This window comes from Dama dama, chromosome 22, assembly GCF_033118175.1.
Source record: "Dama dama isolate Ldn47 chromosome 22, ASM3311817v1, whole genome shotgun sequence".
Taxonomy (NCBI): domain Eukaryota; kingdom Metazoa; phylum Chordata; class Mammalia; order Artiodactyla; family Cervidae; genus Dama; species Dama dama.
This window is the reverse complement of record NC_083702.1, coordinates 11,108,996-11,126,265: the sequence shown is the minus strand read 5'-3', so window position 1 is coordinate 11,126,265 and position 17,270 is coordinate 11,108,996. Positions and strand designations below refer to the sequence as shown.

The 17,270-nt window shown below is 53.8% G+C and overlaps 1 protein-coding gene across 1 annotated transcript in view; it reads left to right on the top strand.

Moving 5' to 3' along the window:
- LOC133043610 (chromatin remodeling regulator CECR2) overlaps positions 1 to 16,156 on the top strand; it is a 115,115-nt gene extending 98,959 nt beyond the window's left edge. The window contains exons 8-18 of the mRNA XM_061124617.1: positions 715 to 868; positions 3,345 to 3,474; positions 3,716 to 3,753; positions 3,840 to 3,931; positions 4,120 to 4,246; positions 4,798 to 5,087; positions 5,543 to 5,671; positions 5,796 to 6,624; positions 9,709 to 11,059; positions 12,211 to 12,322; positions 12,788 to 16,156. Coding sequence (XP_060980600.1) covers positions 715 to 868; positions 3,345 to 3,474; positions 3,716 to 3,753; positions 3,840 to 3,931; positions 4,120 to 4,246; positions 4,798 to 5,087; positions 5,543 to 5,671; positions 5,796 to 6,624; positions 9,709 to 11,059; positions 12,211 to 12,322; positions 12,788 to 12,793 — 3,258 coding nt within the window. The 3' untranslated portion in view covers positions 12,794 to 16,156. The remainder of the gene's footprint in view (positions 1 to 714; positions 869 to 3,344; positions 3,475 to 3,715; positions 3,754 to 3,839; positions 3,932 to 4,119; positions 4,247 to 4,797; positions 5,088 to 5,542; positions 5,672 to 5,795; positions 6,625 to 9,708; positions 11,060 to 12,210; positions 12,323 to 12,787) is intronic.
- The last annotated feature ends 1,114 nt before the right edge of the window (positions 16,157 to 17,270 follow it).

Below are 17,270 nucleotides of genomic sequence, written 5' to 3'. Positions count from 1 at the left end.
GTAACAAGTATTACCTCTTCAATAATAATTTTAAAAAAGAAAAAGTACCTTACACATCAGCACAGAAGCCCAGGGAAGAAATTGAACATAATGATTTCAGCCCTTGCTTGAGTTTTGTGGGCTACAGATGGCTCAGAACTAGCGGTACTGGAGACACCCAGAGTAAGGCTTTGAGAAACTATTGATGGTAGTGGTCCTGGTTATCTTTTCATTCCGTGAATTTCTTAGTCAGGTGCATTTCTGTGCTGTCACTTCATCTCTTTCCTATTCCTTAAGGCAAAATGGTGGCCCTACCCACCGAACCCTCCTTTTTTTTAAATTGCTTGATTAATAGAGGAAAGTACAGAAGTTAGAGGAGTTTCTGAGGCGTGCAGATGACTGAAGTTGTCTGTGCTGTCTCCCCCTTTCTTTGTTACTCAGGGGGGATTGGTGTCTCCTCTCCACTCCAGCCTCCTTTCCAGAAGGTTGTCTCCCAGAGACGGCAAGTTGCGTGACCATCGGGCCCAGCTCCCCCCTGTTCATTCCCCATTGTATCTTGTGAGTGTGTGTCTGTACTCATTGATTGCACAGATGACAAGATGAACTTGCATTTAAGGCAGAAGTCATCCAGCTATCTAATGCTGTGTGTGGGATAGAAAATGTGGATTCTTTACTCAGAGCAAAGACCTGGTTTTGCTTTATTGCATGTTGACTGAACTTTTTAACTCCTCGCAGGAGACCCCTGTGCTCAGCAGGCTAGAGAAACAGAAGCGCCGGGAGGAGGAGGAGGAGCGCCAGATCCTTCTCGCGGTGCAGAAGAAGGAGCAGGAGCAGCTGCTGAAGGAGGAGAGGAAGCGGGAGCTGGAGGAGAGGGTCAAGGCCGTGGAAGGTAGGAGTGGCTCTGCTGGGCTGGGTGTGGGGGCGGGGGTCCTGGGGCCCGCCCCTGCAGTGTCCTTGCCCTCGTTCTGGGTTCCTTCCGTCCCGCCTTCTCGGCTGGGCTGCATCTGACCTCATCATGTGATGACCCCTCGCTTTCCTAGTTACTGCCTTCTGATTCATAATAGGCTAACTCCATTCTGACCTTGATCGTGGCTAGTGTCTTTAATGCAGTCATGCAGCCTGTACCACACTTGTTCACATACACAGCACAGCATCCTGGACTGGACTGTGGTCAGCACACGATGCCTCACATCCCTGGACCGACTTGTTTTGTCACTGGGGTTCACACCTTTTGGTACCGTCACACAGTTTCACTCACCCCGACCTCCTGAATCTAGGTGCTGAGGTACCTCACTTTGGGACACTGACAGGTCTTTGCATGTTCTCAGCTACTGGGACTTACTAAAATACATCAGGCTGTCTGGATAAGCACCACAGGAAGTTGAGAGATGACCAAGAGCTGGGCAGGGCTGAACACAAAGGCTGGTCTCCTTTGTGAGGCTCCACCTTTAGGACAGAGAGGTGGTTGTTCATCTGCTGCATAGAAACCAGCACAGAGGGTCTAGCAAAATGAAGACACAGAAGAATAGGAGACTAAAACCTCAGAAAAAAGTAATTTATTTGATAAAGAGTTAAAGTAATGGTCATAAAGATGCTCACCAAAGTGGGGAAAAGAATGGATGAAGACAGTGAGAACAGAGAAGGAAAATATTTAAAAATGCCAAATGGAAGTCTCAGCACTATACCAAGGCTGGTCTTCATCCAAAGGAGATGATGATGTGTATATGGTGGGATCAGAAGGGAGTCTCTGTTATGAACTCCTTCTGGAAAACCAAACGATTAATTCCAACAAGTACGGCTCCCAGTTAGATCAAGTGAAAGCAGCGCTTGATGAAAACCGTGCAGAATTAGTCAACAGAAAACTCATAGTCTTCCATCAGGATAAGGCAAGGCTGCATGTTTCTTTGATGACCAGGCAAAGCTGTCACAGCTTGGCTGGGAAGTTCTGATTCATCCACCGTATTCAACAGACATTACACCATTGGATTTCCATTTGTTTTGGTCTTTACAAAATTCTCTTAAAGGAAAAATAATTTTAGTTCCCCGGAAGGCTGTAAAAGGCACTTGAAACAGTTCTTTGCTCAAAATGATAAAATTTTGGGAAGATGGAATAATGAAGTTGCCTGAAAATAGCAGAAAATAATGAAACAAAATGGAGAATACACTCATCAATACGATTCTTGGTGCAAATGAAAAATGTCTTATTTTACTTAAAAATTGAAGGAATTTTTTGGGCACGTGTTGACAAGTAGTAAATATTGGTCCACTCCTGTCTGGAGCAGCCAAACAGAAACATCAGGATTCCACGTCACACTCCACATCATGACGTGGGAGTGAGTGAGGTGGTGGCCTCGCTTGTGAAGGAGTCGCTGTAGCCGTGGGGGGGCACCAACACTGCATTCACCTGTGGGCCCCAGGGCTCGCCTGAGGCCGGGGAGGAGTGTCTGTTCAGACAGTGATTCTGATGACGTGAAGAATCGGTTGACTGGTTGTGAAATCCTGGATTGAGTTCATGAGGCCTCATGTTTAACAGTTTGATACATGGATGTGCATTAATTTAGTTACACTTTTCTTTAAACTTGAAATCATTCTCTTTCTTAGAAACCAATTTTAATAAAAGTTGTTAATAGCAAAATGCCTCTGATTAATTAAAGCAGGTATAGATTCTCTTACACATACAAGTTTATTTATACACAGGCATGAAATTGGAGCAAGGGAGCTTGGTGAGAGCGGGCGTCTGCGGGCCGTGTCTGCTCCCACCGGGCATCTTCCCGCCTGTCCCTCCGTCATGTGTCTTGCCTTGGGATGGTGTCCCGAGTCCTTGCTTCTTCCTTCCCCATTGCCAGCAGGCCAGCAGTGCACTGGCAGTGTGTTTCTCATGGCCATGTCTGGGGTCCAGAAAATGCCTCCCCTTCCAGCTCCTGGCCTGTCCAGCTGGCTTCTTCAGTTCCCTGGCACCTCCTGCACCAGTGTGGATGGGGGCGGGCGGCTGTGCCATGGGTGGGATACCCAGTGTGAGCGCTTCAGAGGGCTGGTACAGTCCTGGTGTGTTTGGAGTGAGGTCTGGTCCTAAACAGGAGATACTGTCTTCATGTGGGCAACATAGAAAGGGCTGGAGCTGGTCAGCGAGGGTGATTGTCTGTCGACCCTCTGCTCCCCTTTTCCTTCTAACCTGCTTGCTCTCTCTCTCGCTCCTTCCCCTACCCTCCAGGGCCGCTCGCCTCCCTGACCTCCCTCTCTGTGACCCCCAGGACAGGAGTCCATGAAACCTCTCTCTTGTCCGCGCAGAGAGGTCGGCAGAGAGCGCAGTCCAGCACGGTCTCCCTTGTGGCGTCCTGACGCGCCTGTGCTCCATGTTCTCGCAGATCGAGCCAAGAGGCGCCGGCTGAGGGAGGAGCGGGCCTGGCTGCTGGCCCAGGGGAAGGCGCTGCCCCCCCAGCTGTCCCGCCTGGACCCCCAGTCCCCACCGCGGGCCGAGAAGAGGACGAGAGACCCGTGAGTGCAGAGTGGCCCCAGCCCTCTGAGGGGGGCTGGGGGGGTGAGTGTGCCAACCCTCACTCTCTCGTGTGTTCTGGAGGTCGCCAGTGTTCGGACTTACCTTAGCAGAGTTTCACAGAGGTTCACTGGGGACTTTTCCATGTCTCGGTCCAGAGAGCTGTGTGTCAGGGTGAATCTAGGGCATTGGGGAGAGAAGGGGGTCTCAGTCACTGCTGATGGCTCACTCTCTGATTCACAGCTTCGAGCTAGATGATGACTTCACCGCCATGTACAAAGGTCAGTTCCCACGCTCCACGCCTGTGTTCTACCAAGTGTGTTTCCAAGGGCGTGTGCTGACCCTGCTCTTCTCTTTGGCCCCTCAGTTCTGGACGTGGTGAAGGCTCACAAGGATTCCTGGCCCTTTTTGGAACCAGTGGATGAATCGTACGCCCCTAACTACTACCAGATCATTAAGGTAGAGGCGGCCTTGTCAGCTGTATGACTGTGGCGTGTGCCTCTGTGGTGATTGTGCTGTTCTGTAATCAGCCGGCACTCCTCAGGGCTGGGTGCTGGGTGCTTCCCAGGTTTTCAAACAGCTCCTAGTGGTGTGGGGACTGCAAAGCACTGTTCCTCCAAGATAGTAACGCGTGTGGCCTGTTGTAGGTCCCCATGGATATTTCAAGCATGGAGAAGAAACTGAATGGAGGTTTATACTGTACCAAGGAGGAGTTTGTGAATGACATGAAGACTATGTTCAGGAACTGTCGAAAATACAACGGGGAAAGCAGCGGTGAGTGGAGGAGGGGTGCTGTGGCTCTAGCCTGCTGCAGTAGCAGGACCAAGAAAAACAGGTGTATCCAGAAACGCACTTTCTCCAGGTTCAGCCCTTTCTCAGGACCATGAAGAGAGGGTGTGTTGAAGCCATGGGCTGGGCCATGCCGGGCCCTGTCCATCCTCCACAGCGAGAGGCATGGCGGCTGCTGGCCTGGTTTTCGTCTTGGGCCTGGTCATCCTGGGCCTTGCTCACCCACCGTCTAACAGTCACAGGGCAGACCTTGGATGATGCAGCCAGTGTCGCTGCAGGTGCCGAAGCTTGGAGGTTCGGTGATTATACTTAATGTTTCTGCAGTTTGGCATTGAAGAATTAAATTTTTACCAGTTTGGGCTCCTGAGACCCCTGTGCCAACCACACAGGCTGGGCAGTTTCTTAGGCCAGAAATTGTGTCCTGTCTCTTGTCTATAGCCCTAAAGGCAGGAGGCACTAAAGAATTTGCAGTTGAGCGGGGGGAGGTGGTCTGGGGGCCTGCCTGGTGCGGGGGCTCACACCTCTGTCCCCCACAGAGTACACCAAGATGTCGGACAACCTGGAAAGGTGCTTCCACCGGGCGATGCTGAAGCATTTTCCTGGGGAGGACGGGGACACAGATGAGGAGCCGTGGATGCGGGAGGAAGAGAGGCGGGAGAAGAGGCGGGGGCGGGGTGCGCGCGGTCACGTGTGCACGCGCTCCCGGGACTCAGAGGCACCAGGCCGGAGGCAGCCCGCGGAGAATGGAGGGAAGTCGCTGCCCCTGGGCCGCCGCGCCACTGCTTCTGGGGCTGGTCAGAGCAGCTCCGTGCAGCCCCCTGGCCAGGTGGGTGCCTCGAATGGCAGCTGCCTCTCTGGGCCCCTGTGTCTTGTTGCCCCAGCCAGCCTCTCTTCTCAAGCTAGCTAGCAAGGATCAGCTTCATCCCGTAGTAGTTTCTCTTGACTGGGGCCTGGGGGGTGTGTGAAGTTCTCCACCGTCTTCATTTAGTCTTCATCTGTCTTAAATCCTTTTTGGTTAATCATTAGAACTACATGTTCTCAATGGGGCAAAAATTTGAATTAAAATCTCAGTCTTTGTAAGTCAAAGCATGGGGTACATCCAGTACATAAATGCACCTCTTCAGGCGAGCAGGGGGGAGGGACTCTGAGGGTGGGGATGGAAGCCCCTGATCCGCCCTCGTAGGCCAAGGCAGTGGGGCTCCTCCATGAGCTGGAGCCTGGTCTTCAGGACGTGAAGGATGTACTCTCTCCTCCTCCCTGCCTCTGCCCCGTGCCCTCCAGAGGCCAGCAGGACAGGGAGCATTTTGTCCTCTCCGAGGGTCGGATCCTGCTGAAGTCGGCGTCTCCTCTGGAGCCCCGGGGCCACCTGTCCGTGGACCTGGCCCCCAGCCCCCACCTCTGGCTGTACAGGTAAGCAGACTGCTCAGCATGTGCAGGTGCCAAGGTTTGTTCCAGAAATACCGTCTCTCCCCAGGGTAAATTCATAGTCCCCATAACCACGGGGTTAACACAGCTTCCCTTTCTCTGTTGCCAGCCTCCAGCTGGAATTAACCACCATCGAGGCCCCGGGTGTGGCCCCCCTGATGAGAAGCTGGCATGCGGAGGGCTGGCCCCCCTTGCTGACATGGGCTCTCGACCTGGACCCTTGCCACTTGGTCAGATGAGTGGCCCCAGCCAGGACGGGCGCGTGTATCCCCCGGCTCATTTCCAGCCAGGGCTCCTTCCTCCCAGGCACGGGGGTGCTCCAGCCCGACCCCCAGACTTCCCCGAGAGCCCAGAAGTCCCTCCTGGCCATATGTACCGACCCTACAAGTACCTGAGCCGAGTGCACTCTGCGGTCTGGAACGGGAGCCACGGCGCTGCAAACCCCGGACCCTTGGGGCCAGACGAGAAGCCCCCTGTGGGGCCAGGACCTTCTCACCAGCCCCGCCCTCTGGGTCACATGATGGATTCCCGAGTGATGAGACCTCCCCTCCCCCCAAACCAGTGGACAGAACAATCCGGCTTCCTACCTCACAGCGTTCCTCCTTCAGGGTACCTGCACCCGCCGTGTAAACCTGGCGGACAGCGGCTCCAGCCCCCTGCAGCCCCAGCACTGGGTTCTCTGTTTGGAGCACCGGCCCCAGCCCTGCGGGGTGTGCAGGGTGGGGACTCCATGCTGGACAGCCCCGAGATGCTGGCCATGCAGCAGCTCTCCTCCCGCGGGTGCCCGCCAGGCGTGCCTTACCGCCCCCGCCAGCCTGCACCCCCCTGCCTGCCTGGCCCTTTCCCACCCATGGGCCTGGCAGCCCCCAAACCTGCCTCGGGGGACCCTGGGAGGACACAGGACAGCAGTGATGTGCAGGAGCCTGAGAACGGCCAAGGTAACGTATGCATGCGCGCTCCTTCCACCCCCTTCTGCCCTGTTAACTAGTGACCCGTCTTTTTATGCAGACTAGTAAATAAAATGTCAGCTGGCCTCCGATCCCTTTCACTTGACTGTCTCTGGGTTGAGCCGGCCACGGTCCGAGCATTTGCGGTGACCATGGTGCAGCTGCAGTGCCTGCTGTGTCCCCACTCTTGCCGAGCCTTCCGGAGCTCGCTCACTTCACTCTCAGAATAGACCTTGAGGGGACTTTGATAGTATTCTTGTTTGTATGGATGGAAGCTCCAGGGCACAAAGGTGGTTATTTGCCTTCATCCAGCTCTTAAGTGGGGAGACCGACTCAAACCCGACACAACGGACCTGGCATCCGTGTGTCCAAGCTTTGCGTTGCCCAGCCCCACTTGAAAAGGACTGTCCTGAAGTGACCCTCGGGGAACATATTCTCAGGGCTTTACTCCTGGCTCAGTTCTCTGCATGCCTTTCTCGTTGGGCCCACGTCCGCGCGCACTGAGGGTGGGGAGCAGTAGTGAGATGGGCACGTCATCAGGAGGATTCTAGAAATGCCATTTACAAGAGTAATAACCCACGTGCAGGAGAAGGGTGGTGGGCCTCCTCTGTGTGACTCACGCCTGTTGAGGACGGACATCTAGCCTGTGTCTGTGTGGGAGCCGTGGCACCTGGGCGTCTACAGAGTGGGAGGTGGTTCCTTGTAAACTGGGTGGTGGGCCAGGAGCGCAGACTCCCTTCTAGCGATTTCTTGGAGGGGAGGCTGACTCTGTGAATGCCACCTGCAGCACGATCTTCCAGGCATGATTTCAGATGTGATTGGAATTCAGAGCTTTAGAGGAAGAGTCTCAGGAGCAGTCTGTCTGCTTAGTTGCCATGATGTTTGTGTTGTTTTGTTTGCATTTTATTTTTTCTTAATGAAGTATAGCTGATCTACAGTGTTGTGCTAATTAATATCTGCTGCACAGCAGAGTGATAGTTATACATCTATGCATTCTTTTCCATATTCTTTTCCATTATGGTTTATCAGAAGATATTGAATGTTATTTCTCTGTGCTGAAGTCAGACCTTGTTTATCCTTTCTGTATATAATAGTTTGTATCTGCCAACCCCAATCTCCCTGTCCATTGCTCTCCTACCCACACTTTTACTTGATAGTCACAAGTGTGTTCTCTGTGTCTGCGAGTCTTGTCTCTATTTCATAGATACCTTCATTTGTGTCATATTTTAAATCCCGCATAGAAGTGATACCATATGTTTATCTCTTTCTGATTTACTTCATTTAGTATATAATCTCTAGGTCCGTCCATATTGTTGCAAATGGCATTATTTCATTCTTTTTTATGACCAAGCCATGTTCCACAGTATATACATACCATGTCTTTATGCATTCATCTTTTGCTAGACATCCAGGTTGTTTCCATGTCTTGGCTATTGTAAATAGTTCTGCAGTGAACATGGGGTGCATGTATCTTTTTGGATTATGGTTTTATACAAAGGACTTCCTTTGTAGCTCAGTTGGTAAAGAATCTGCCTGCAGTGCAGGAGACCCAGGTTTGATCGCTGGGTTGTGAAGATCCCCTGGAGAAGGAAATGGCAACCCACTCTGGTATCCTTGCCTGGAAAATCTTGTGGAGAGAGGAGCCTGGTGGGCTGCAGTTCATGGGGTCGCAAAGAGTTGGGCACGACTGAGCGACTAACACTTACTTACTTTCTGCAAATACATGCCCAGGAGTAGGATTGTAGGATCATATGTTAACTCCGTGTTTAGCTTTTTAAGGAACCTCCACACTGTTCTCCATAGTGTCTGTACCAATTTATATTCCCACCAACAGGTAAGAGGGTTCCCTTTCTCCACACTCTCTCCACTGTTTTTTATTTGTAAACTTTTTAGTGGTGTCCATTCTGACTGGTATGAGTTGATACCTCATTGTGGTTTAAATGTGCATTTCTCTAGTTTAATGATGATGAACATCTTTTTATTTTGGCCTGTTGGCTATCTGTATGTCTTAATTGAAGAAATGTGTGTTTAGATTTTCTGCCCATATTTTGATTGGGTTTGTTTTTTGGTTGAGTTGTATGAGCTGCTTGTATATTTTGGAGATTAAATCCTTGCTGGTCTCATCCTTCGCAGCTATGTTTTCCCAGTCCGTAGATAGTCTTTCCATTTTGTTTATGGTTTCCTTTGTTGTACAAAAGCTTGCAAGTTTAATTAGGTCCCACTTTTTTATTTTTGCTTTAATTTCTACTGCCTTGGGAGACTGACAGTTTATGTCAGAGAATGTTTTGCCTGTATTTTCTTCCAGGAGTTTTATGGTGTCATGTCTTAAAGCCATTTTGTGTTTATTTCTGTGTATGTTTCTGTGTATGTTTTTTGTTGACTGAATAATGAAAAGTGCACATTTTAATCATCCTTGTGCAGCTTGTACCTGCGATCTTTAAAGCCAGTGTTAGTTTTTTAGGAGCCAACAGTCCTAGTTGATCTTAAAGGTCTGAATTATTGATCTTGTCTGTAAGCTCTGACCAGAATCCTATTTTGATACCCTTGGGCAACAACTCTGCCCTCCCTGAGAGATCATAATAATAAGATGCATTTATGGCCAAAAACAATAGCACAGTAAAGAATTCTGAGTCTGTAATGAACCATTTGAGTTCAGTAGGTTAATGACTGTTTATTAAATTTCTGTAATCCCTTGAAGATGCCCTTTGAGTGTTATACACTGTCCATGTCTTGTTTTCAGGAAGCCCAGGCACAGCGGGTGTTGTCATTCATTTAGCAAATATTCATCTAGTCCTGTTCGTACTCCCCTGGGTGGGTGTCCTGACTGCAGGACTGGGTTGGGACCCAGCCTTCCCAGCGTCCTCAGGCCTGGCCGCTCCTCTTCACTATCAAGGTGGTGTCTCCCAGCCAGCCTGCAGTCAGCCAGTGCACCCTCTGCCTCCTTGGAGTCAGGCACACAGATCACAGGTGGTGGGCAGGGTAGGGGGCACATTGTTGTCATCTTGACTGCCTGTTCCTATTGTGTGCTAGGGTTTCAGCTCACCAGGTGTGACTTTGTCTCTGCTTTCCTTGCAGTGGATCCCTTGCCCAGGCTCGAGGAGAGACCAGCGAGTGTTGGTGCTTCAGAGGGGGCGTTCCTCAAGCAGCTACCTCACCCTGCGCCCCCTCTGCAGGCCGACTTTGCCAGGCGGAGCTCACCCCAAGGAAGGGGCCCAGAGGGCCCGGAGCTCAGGCCGGAGTCCTCGGAACCTGGGGACGGGTGCCCAGCGAGCACGGTCAGGTCTGCCTGGCTCTCAGGGAGTGGCTTCGCCAGCCCACCCACCCAGGCGTGCACCCTGGCAGACCTGGGGCCACTGCCTGAAAACGGACTGCGGGTGGAAGCCTCCCCGTGTGGGTCTGAGGGCAAGGGCAGGGCGCCACCTGAGGCTGGGCCCCCTGCAGAGCCTGCGTGCTCCCCTTTGTACGCGCCTGGCTTGGAGTTCCCCAGCTCCGCCACACGGTACCATGTAGGCCCAGGCCTGCAGGCTGTGGGTCCTGTGATGGGGGGCAAGCCTCCAGCCCCACACCCTCCTCCCTTTCCCCCTCGGGCATTTCAGTCTCATGACCCTCATTCTGGAGTCTTCCCTCGGTACCGCCCCCACCAGGGCATGCGGTATCCCTACCAGCCACCACCGCAGCCTTCCTACCACCACTACCCGCGGACTCCTTACTACTCGTGTCCACAGACCTTCTCAGACTGGCCGAGACACCTCGCAGCCCCCGTAAGCCCGAGCGGGCCCCCACCAGCTCAGCCCGCCCCTGCCAGGCCCCTCTTCCCTGACAAGAGCGCTGTGACCGGGCTGCAGGGCTGCGAGGCGCTAAGTGCTGCCTTAACGCCCCCCACACGGGTGGACGCGGTGGAGGCTCTGAGCGCTGCCTTAACTTCGCCCACGCGGGTGGACGCCGTGGCTGCCAAGACGGCTGAGGGGCAGAACCCCGGCGCCGAGGGCAAGCAGGATGAGTCTGTGGAGCAGCCAGAGAGCCCCAAAGAGTTCCTGGACCTAGATAACCACAACGCGGCTGCCAGGCGGCAGGGCTCCCTGTCGGCCAGCGAGTGTCTCTACAGCGCGCCCCCGGCCCCGCTTGGCCCGGGCATGGCCTTCGGTTCGCCTGCCTTCCCCCCACACACAGTGATGCTGCACGCCGGACCGCCTTATACCCCGCAGCGGCCGGCCACGCATTTCCAGCCCAGGGCTTACGCCTCCCCCTCGGCTACTCACCCACCTCACCGCCCAGTGGCGGCCCAGCCCAACGGCCTGTCCCCCGAGTGCCCCCTCTACCGCTACCCTGAGGAGGGCCTGGGCCACTTCCAGGCCGTGATGATGGAGCAGATGGGCCCCGGAAATGGGGTGAGGGCGTCCTTCCAGGAGATGTACAGACCGTCTGGGTAAGGCTGCAGCTGTGTGCCTTTTTTCTATGGGATGAAGCAGAGTAGATGCTAGTCTCCCAGAGAGAAGTGGGCTTGGGAATGAAGACTGACTTGGGTGGTCTGGACCCAGGAGGAGCGTGTGGGTTGTGTGTGTGTGTGTGTGGTATTTTTTTCCTCATGAAGGTGAATGGGCATTTCAGTGCTATTGAGTTAGGTTTTGGACACCTAATCGCCAGAGTTCTGGGGCTGTGGGCAGACTTTCGCCAGGGAGAGGGGGTCTCAGATCTGGGTGGGTAGTCACGGATGGTATCCTAGTCTCACCCCTCACCACTCATTTCTCCATTGACACTGAATGAAAACTCATTGTATCCAGAGCCAGACTTGGCCACACACCACTCCCTGATAATTCTAGTAGCTGTGTCTTGAGGCCAGCGAGACAACCTGAGATCCAGGGAGTCTCCAGGTCAAGATTGGGAAGCCCCATCATAAAGCAGCACAGACCACCCTGAGAATCCCAGTGGTCCCTGGTCCCCCCATCCCCACTGAGAACCCGCGTGCCACCCGGGTCCTCCCAGCCCCAGTGCCCGGCTTGAGGGCCTTCCCTCTGCGTGTGCTCACCCCTCTCTGAACGTCTGTTATGTCTTGTCTGTTCTTTGCCTTCTCTTCTGAGACTTTGGTGTGTCTCCTAGCCTAGGGCATCTTTCTGGCGCAGCCCAGACCCTACCCTGGCCAGGGAAGTTGGTGTTAGTGCTCTGATGGAGGCACTGTCTGATGTCTCCAGTTGTCCCCGAAGTGTTCTTGTAGCTGTTTCTCTCGCTGTTTTGCTCTGATTTTTCCCCATTCAGGATCCAGTCACAGTTCATGGCTCTACATTTGGGTGCTGTGCCTGCTCAGTACTTCACAACATTGGCTTTGCATTCTTTGTTTTTCAAAGACAGAGCGCCCCAGGCTCTGGCTTCTTCTCATTGTTTAGTCACAATTCAGAGTCAGAGTGAACACCTTTGTCAGGAGCACTGTGCAGGTGGCATCAGGCATGTCTTTCCTGCCTCACGTGGCAGCCCCCGGGTCAGGGGTCACTCACCCAGATGGCCTAGGTGGGGCTGTACGCCTTTTCCTTTGTACTGAGGACATTACATGCGTTCCTGACTGTTCCTTCCTCATGTCTCTAGACTGCAGGGGCCCTCGGTCCAGTCCCGCCCCTCGTTCCCAAAGACACCGGCACCAGCGGCATCGCAGGAGGAGCTGCCCCCCCAGAAGCCCCCAACACTTCCACTCGATCAGGTCAGAATGGTGGACAGTGAGGTCCGTGTGGTTCTGGGCAGCTGTGGCTCCAGGGGCGGTGCCTGGAAAGGGGTTGTGTCCTGTGGGCCGTGCGTCCAGAGGGCCTCGGGAGCAGCTCTTTACCGCCCCGCCAGCCCCTTTTCCTGTCCCAGGCACCAGCTCTGAGATGGGTTAGATTTCCTTCCCCAGACTGGCTTCTGTGGTGTGACTCCTTGTCTACATCATCTGGAAGAGTCTGATTCCCCCAACCCCACCCCCATCCCTGGTCTCCCTGGAAGCAGCAGTCCTTGGCCACTGGGCTGAGTCAGGGTCCAGGACTCAGAAACCACACCTGGCAGGACTGCCCAGTGAAGCAAAATTGCGCCGTTTTCCTAGATGGGAGGAGTGTGTGCGGCTCCGTGGCTTTGTTGTTTTTAACAGTTAACACGTGTCAGTTTTGCTAAAACTGTATTTTGCTTCTCTCAGAGCTAGTCCCAGGAGGAGACATGCCCCAGGGAAACGAGAGCTGCAAGTGCAGAATGGGGCCCAGCCCTACCCGCCTCTCCTGTCACCAGCATCACGTTGTGTGTGGCCTGAAGCCTGGATGCCCCTCCTCACAACTCACGCGCTCACAAAGTCCTGGGCGAAAGTGGGGACCAGACAGGCTGGACTCTGGTGGTCTCTCCAGGCCCTGGGACACTTGTTCAGGGAAGACATCCTGACCTGGGGGCGGTGCTGGTGGGCTGTCATGGCAGCTGCACTCAGGTAGCCGTCTGGGGACAGGACTGCTCGTGTGGGTGTGTTTGGAGCTGGGTCCAGTTTACAGAGTTTTCATGTTGCCTTTATGATGATTTCTGTCGGTGGTGAATGTATTGTACATACAGCGGGGGGGTGGGTGATGGGGATAGAGTCTGGCCGGTGGGCCCGCAGCCCTGCTGACCCCCTGTGTTTACAGCCCTTTCCCACTCACTCTTGGAGGACTGCAGGACGGGCACACCTGGCGTTGCCGTTCCTCTGACGGCTCTTCCCCTCGGGCAGCCGCCTCGCCTGGCACCCAGGTCATGGTCCGAGATAGCAGTGCCCCTCCTGGCTGGCCAGCTGCCTGCCAGATAGGTGTAAACCAGTACCAGGAGCATCTGCTCGTTGGAAGGTGCGGTGGCGCGTCCTGTCACAGACCTGCCGGGACTGTGGTCTGGAAGGCGTCACCAGCTTCCTGCACAAATCACAGTTTGTGGCAGTGACTACTCAGGTTTGTGTATGTTTAGTGTCAATAAAGAAGCTGCACAGTTTTAATAGGAAAAATGTATCGTATAGATTTACAGCTTGAATTTAGGAATATTTCAGTATATATAGTTTTTATCCATTTTATGTGAATATAGTAAAATAAGTCATGGTGATTTAAAATAGCTGTCAAGAACAAGTTCTTGAAGTCACTTGTCTGTGATAGGAAACAGTTTTACAGTATTCAGTTACTTTATTATGGTTCTAGAAGCAAGCGACACTGGATTCTCCCTGTTAAGCATTCTTTGAGTTTATCTGAGATGCCACCAAAGTTAGGACTCCTGTTCTAAGCTTTTGAATATCCCACAAAAGCAAAGGAGGAAACAGCTGAAGGGAGATACCCTGAAGTCACAGGTCTTTGTAAAAATAGCGTATTTTTAAGCATGCCTTTGAGATAGTAGAAAAGCTTGCAGGAAACATTGGTTGATTGATCTGCGCTTGTTCTTATAAATTCAGCTGTGTGAGGGGCCAAGAGAACCTTCCATCCAGCCCCAGCATCCTTGCTGAAGCTGGAGCAAACCCGTGCTTCCAGTACTAGAGTCCCCGTGGAGACCAGACGCCAGCTCCAGACGCCCAGATGCTGAGCTCGGGCAGGGGGAGCGCTGGGAACGCAGGCGCCTTCTAGACATGTGCAGAAACACGATTTTTTTTTTTAAAGACTTATTTAAACTTTAAATTTGGCGTGCTTTTAAGTGGGGCAAGTTTGGGGGCTGTGTTCCCATTGAATTCTGGTTCTTGTTGGAGCCCTGTCTTGGGCGTGATGTGGTTCCGGGTGTGGACGTCAGCATATTTGGGAAGGATGGGGAAGGGTCATGGACAAATCCAGCTTTGCTCTAGAGCAGTGAGGGAACATGCCTGGCACACTCGGGCTCCGTGTGTGTCTGTGCACCAGCTGGGAGGGGAGACCGTGGCCCCTGCCTCTGTTCCCAGCCCAGAGCCTGCTCCGGCCAGCGTGGAAGCTGGCTTGGGTGCAAGGCCTCCGGGTACCCTTGCCTTGAGCAGAACCAGGCTGGGGCAGGGCCAGGAGGACTACGGCAATCCTGCCCATTCCGTCTGCCCACCATGCACAGTCCTCTAGTGGCTCAGCCCCGACCCCATCTCCGGCTGCCCCAGAGCCTCCCTTCGGGGTGAGCAGAGGGGCCAGGCACTGGGGAGCCCTGTTGGGAGTGTGGCTTTGTGCTGCGTTACCCCACAGGGCCACCCCCATTCAGGCGCACGCGCCCCCCCCCCCCCCCCCAGGGCCTGTGCACTCTTCCCGACCAGAACTAGCCTGGGAGGAGGTCCTGGAGGGGGCCTTTCCCTGGGACCGCTGTCACCTGTCAGGGACCTGGAGGACTCCTGTCCGCTGCTCACCTTAGAGTCGTTACGTTAGAAACTGTTCCCCAGACCCAGGAGACAGAAAAGATCCAGAGAGGAAACAAGAGCCTTATGGAATGTTTCTGGCCTTGAGTTTTTTTCCCCTCTTTTAAGAACTCTTGGCTAAAATTTATTAGACTGAAGACAGGTGGAGACCGAGTGACGACAGATGTATGGATTCCTGTTCAGAACACTTTTCTTGTCCCTCCTTTAAAGTGAGACTAGTGCTGCTGTGTCCATCTGCCTTACTGGGGGGCCCTCGTGCCTGTGGTCAGCAGGGCGTCCTCCCTGGGTGGGGCCGTGGGACTCTCAGAAGGCTACCTTTGGTGTGGACTGAGAGCCCTCAGCCCACGGCCAGCCTGGCCCCCAGACCCCAGGAGCGTCCTTGTGCCGGTTCCTGCCAGTTCCAGGAGTGGGCCGCGTGGGCTCAGGGTTTTCTCGCTTTTTAAAAGTTTCCGTCTGAGCCACACACACGGCTCTCAGGTCCCAGGATCCCTCAGCCAGCAGCCCCGAGGCAGGGACACTCGGATAGCAGCTGCAGCCAGTGAGTCAGAGCCCAGGGAAGGGCCAGGGTGCCCTCCACAGAGAGCAGGGTGCGTGGGAGTCAGGCTGTTCAGCCTCCGTCCCGGGTGTGGGTTCTCCTGCCAGGGGCTGAGCCCTCAACTGAGACGGTTCCTGTTCTGGGTCTGGACTCTCCCTGGGTCGCTGGGCCTTCCCTGCTGCGTCCTTGTGTGAGGCGGGCGCGAGCCTGACCTCCAGCTGCTCCATCCTCCTGTGCTTCATGGGCCCTGGCCGAGCAGATGGTCAGTGGCCTCAGCCGCTGGCCTCTCCCTCGCCGTGCCCTGGTGGCTGAGGTGGAAAAGCCTGTTAACCAGCTGAGTGTCCTCTGTGTTTGGAAAGGGTGGTGGGCCCGGGAGTGAGGTGCTGAACGCTGTTCCCAGCTGGGCCCACGTCCGCTCTCCTGCTGCAGATTCCTATGCGTGATCCTGGCCAGTACTGGGAAGGGGAATGCTATTTATTTTTATATTGTGTATATTTTGTCTGGTCTGCTGATCCCCTGTTTCACTGAGAGCCACACTTACCTCAGTACTTAGTTCTATACTGTGTGTTGGATAATTTTTTAAAACAACTTTTTAAAAATCTTTTTGATCCTTGGAGGTCTGTAGATTTATTTCCGTATGAATTGGTTATTTTGTATAAAGTACATTCTTAAAAGAGCAGGGTGATGTGTGAGTTGTGTGTGTCCCGTGTCACTGTTGTCTTTTTTCGTCGAGGCAAAGTCCCACCAGGACAGAGGTTTGATTGAGGCCCAGTGCCGCCGTCCAGAGAGGCGACCCACTCAGTCACCGAGGGCCCCATGTGGATTGTGGGGAGCGGGTGTGGTAGGCCCTGCGCGGGTGATCAGATGTGGTCCGTGGAGAACCCCTGGCTGGCAGGCCTCAGCAGTGTGGGGATTATACACATTGCCTAGCCAGGCGTGTGGGGCCCAGGGCCACCCTCACCCACTGCCCAGGCCTGGGCATGAACTGCACCTCGCCGACTCCTGCGCTGGGGCCCATAGGTAACATGCCACTGGGGCCGGGAGGGCAGTGGGCAGCTCCGGCCAGGCTGAAGCCCTGTGAACGGCAGCGTGCTCTGGGAGGGTTCTTGTTGTTGGGTGTGCGGGAGGAGAAATTGGCCACCTTCTCATCAGGTGGCTGTAGACGTTAAGACACTCAAGATTCCTGGCCTGCTTTACCCTTAAACCATCAGCCTCATGAGTGATCTCTTGCTTCCTGGGCCGTGCCCTTTGTGACCCGCCAGTGTGTGTTGCCACGTTGTCCCCATTGGGATGTTATCACTGTGTTGGCTAATGCAGGCATGAGACTGCAGTCCTGCCATGTCTACAGTGTCGTCAGTCCCCACACTTTGCTGTAAAGTTCTGTATCAGTCATGTTTTTGAGTGGAGTAGTTGCATTTTAAAAAAAAGTAACTTTAAAGTGGACATCATGAGTAAACCTCGAATTTGACATGAAGCCAGCCGGAGTGTTTGTCTCACTTGATTCTGAGTCTTTTTGGCCGGGGGGTGGGGTAGGAGGGAGCAGGCGGCTGGGACCCTGGCCCCCTTTGCTGTCCTGATGAGTGAGCCCGTGTGGACTAGCACCACACCCTGAACACAGGTACAGTTTCGTTCTGACTTTTGGATTCCCAGCTGCAACCCCTCTCACTGAGACATGAATCTGTCACCAAAGGTCAGAATGTTCTCACAGTTTTAGCCAGAGCTTAGGTGAATCCCTCAGGGTATGTTTCCCAGGTCTGTTTCCTTGAGACCAAAACAGTGTCTTCCACTGGT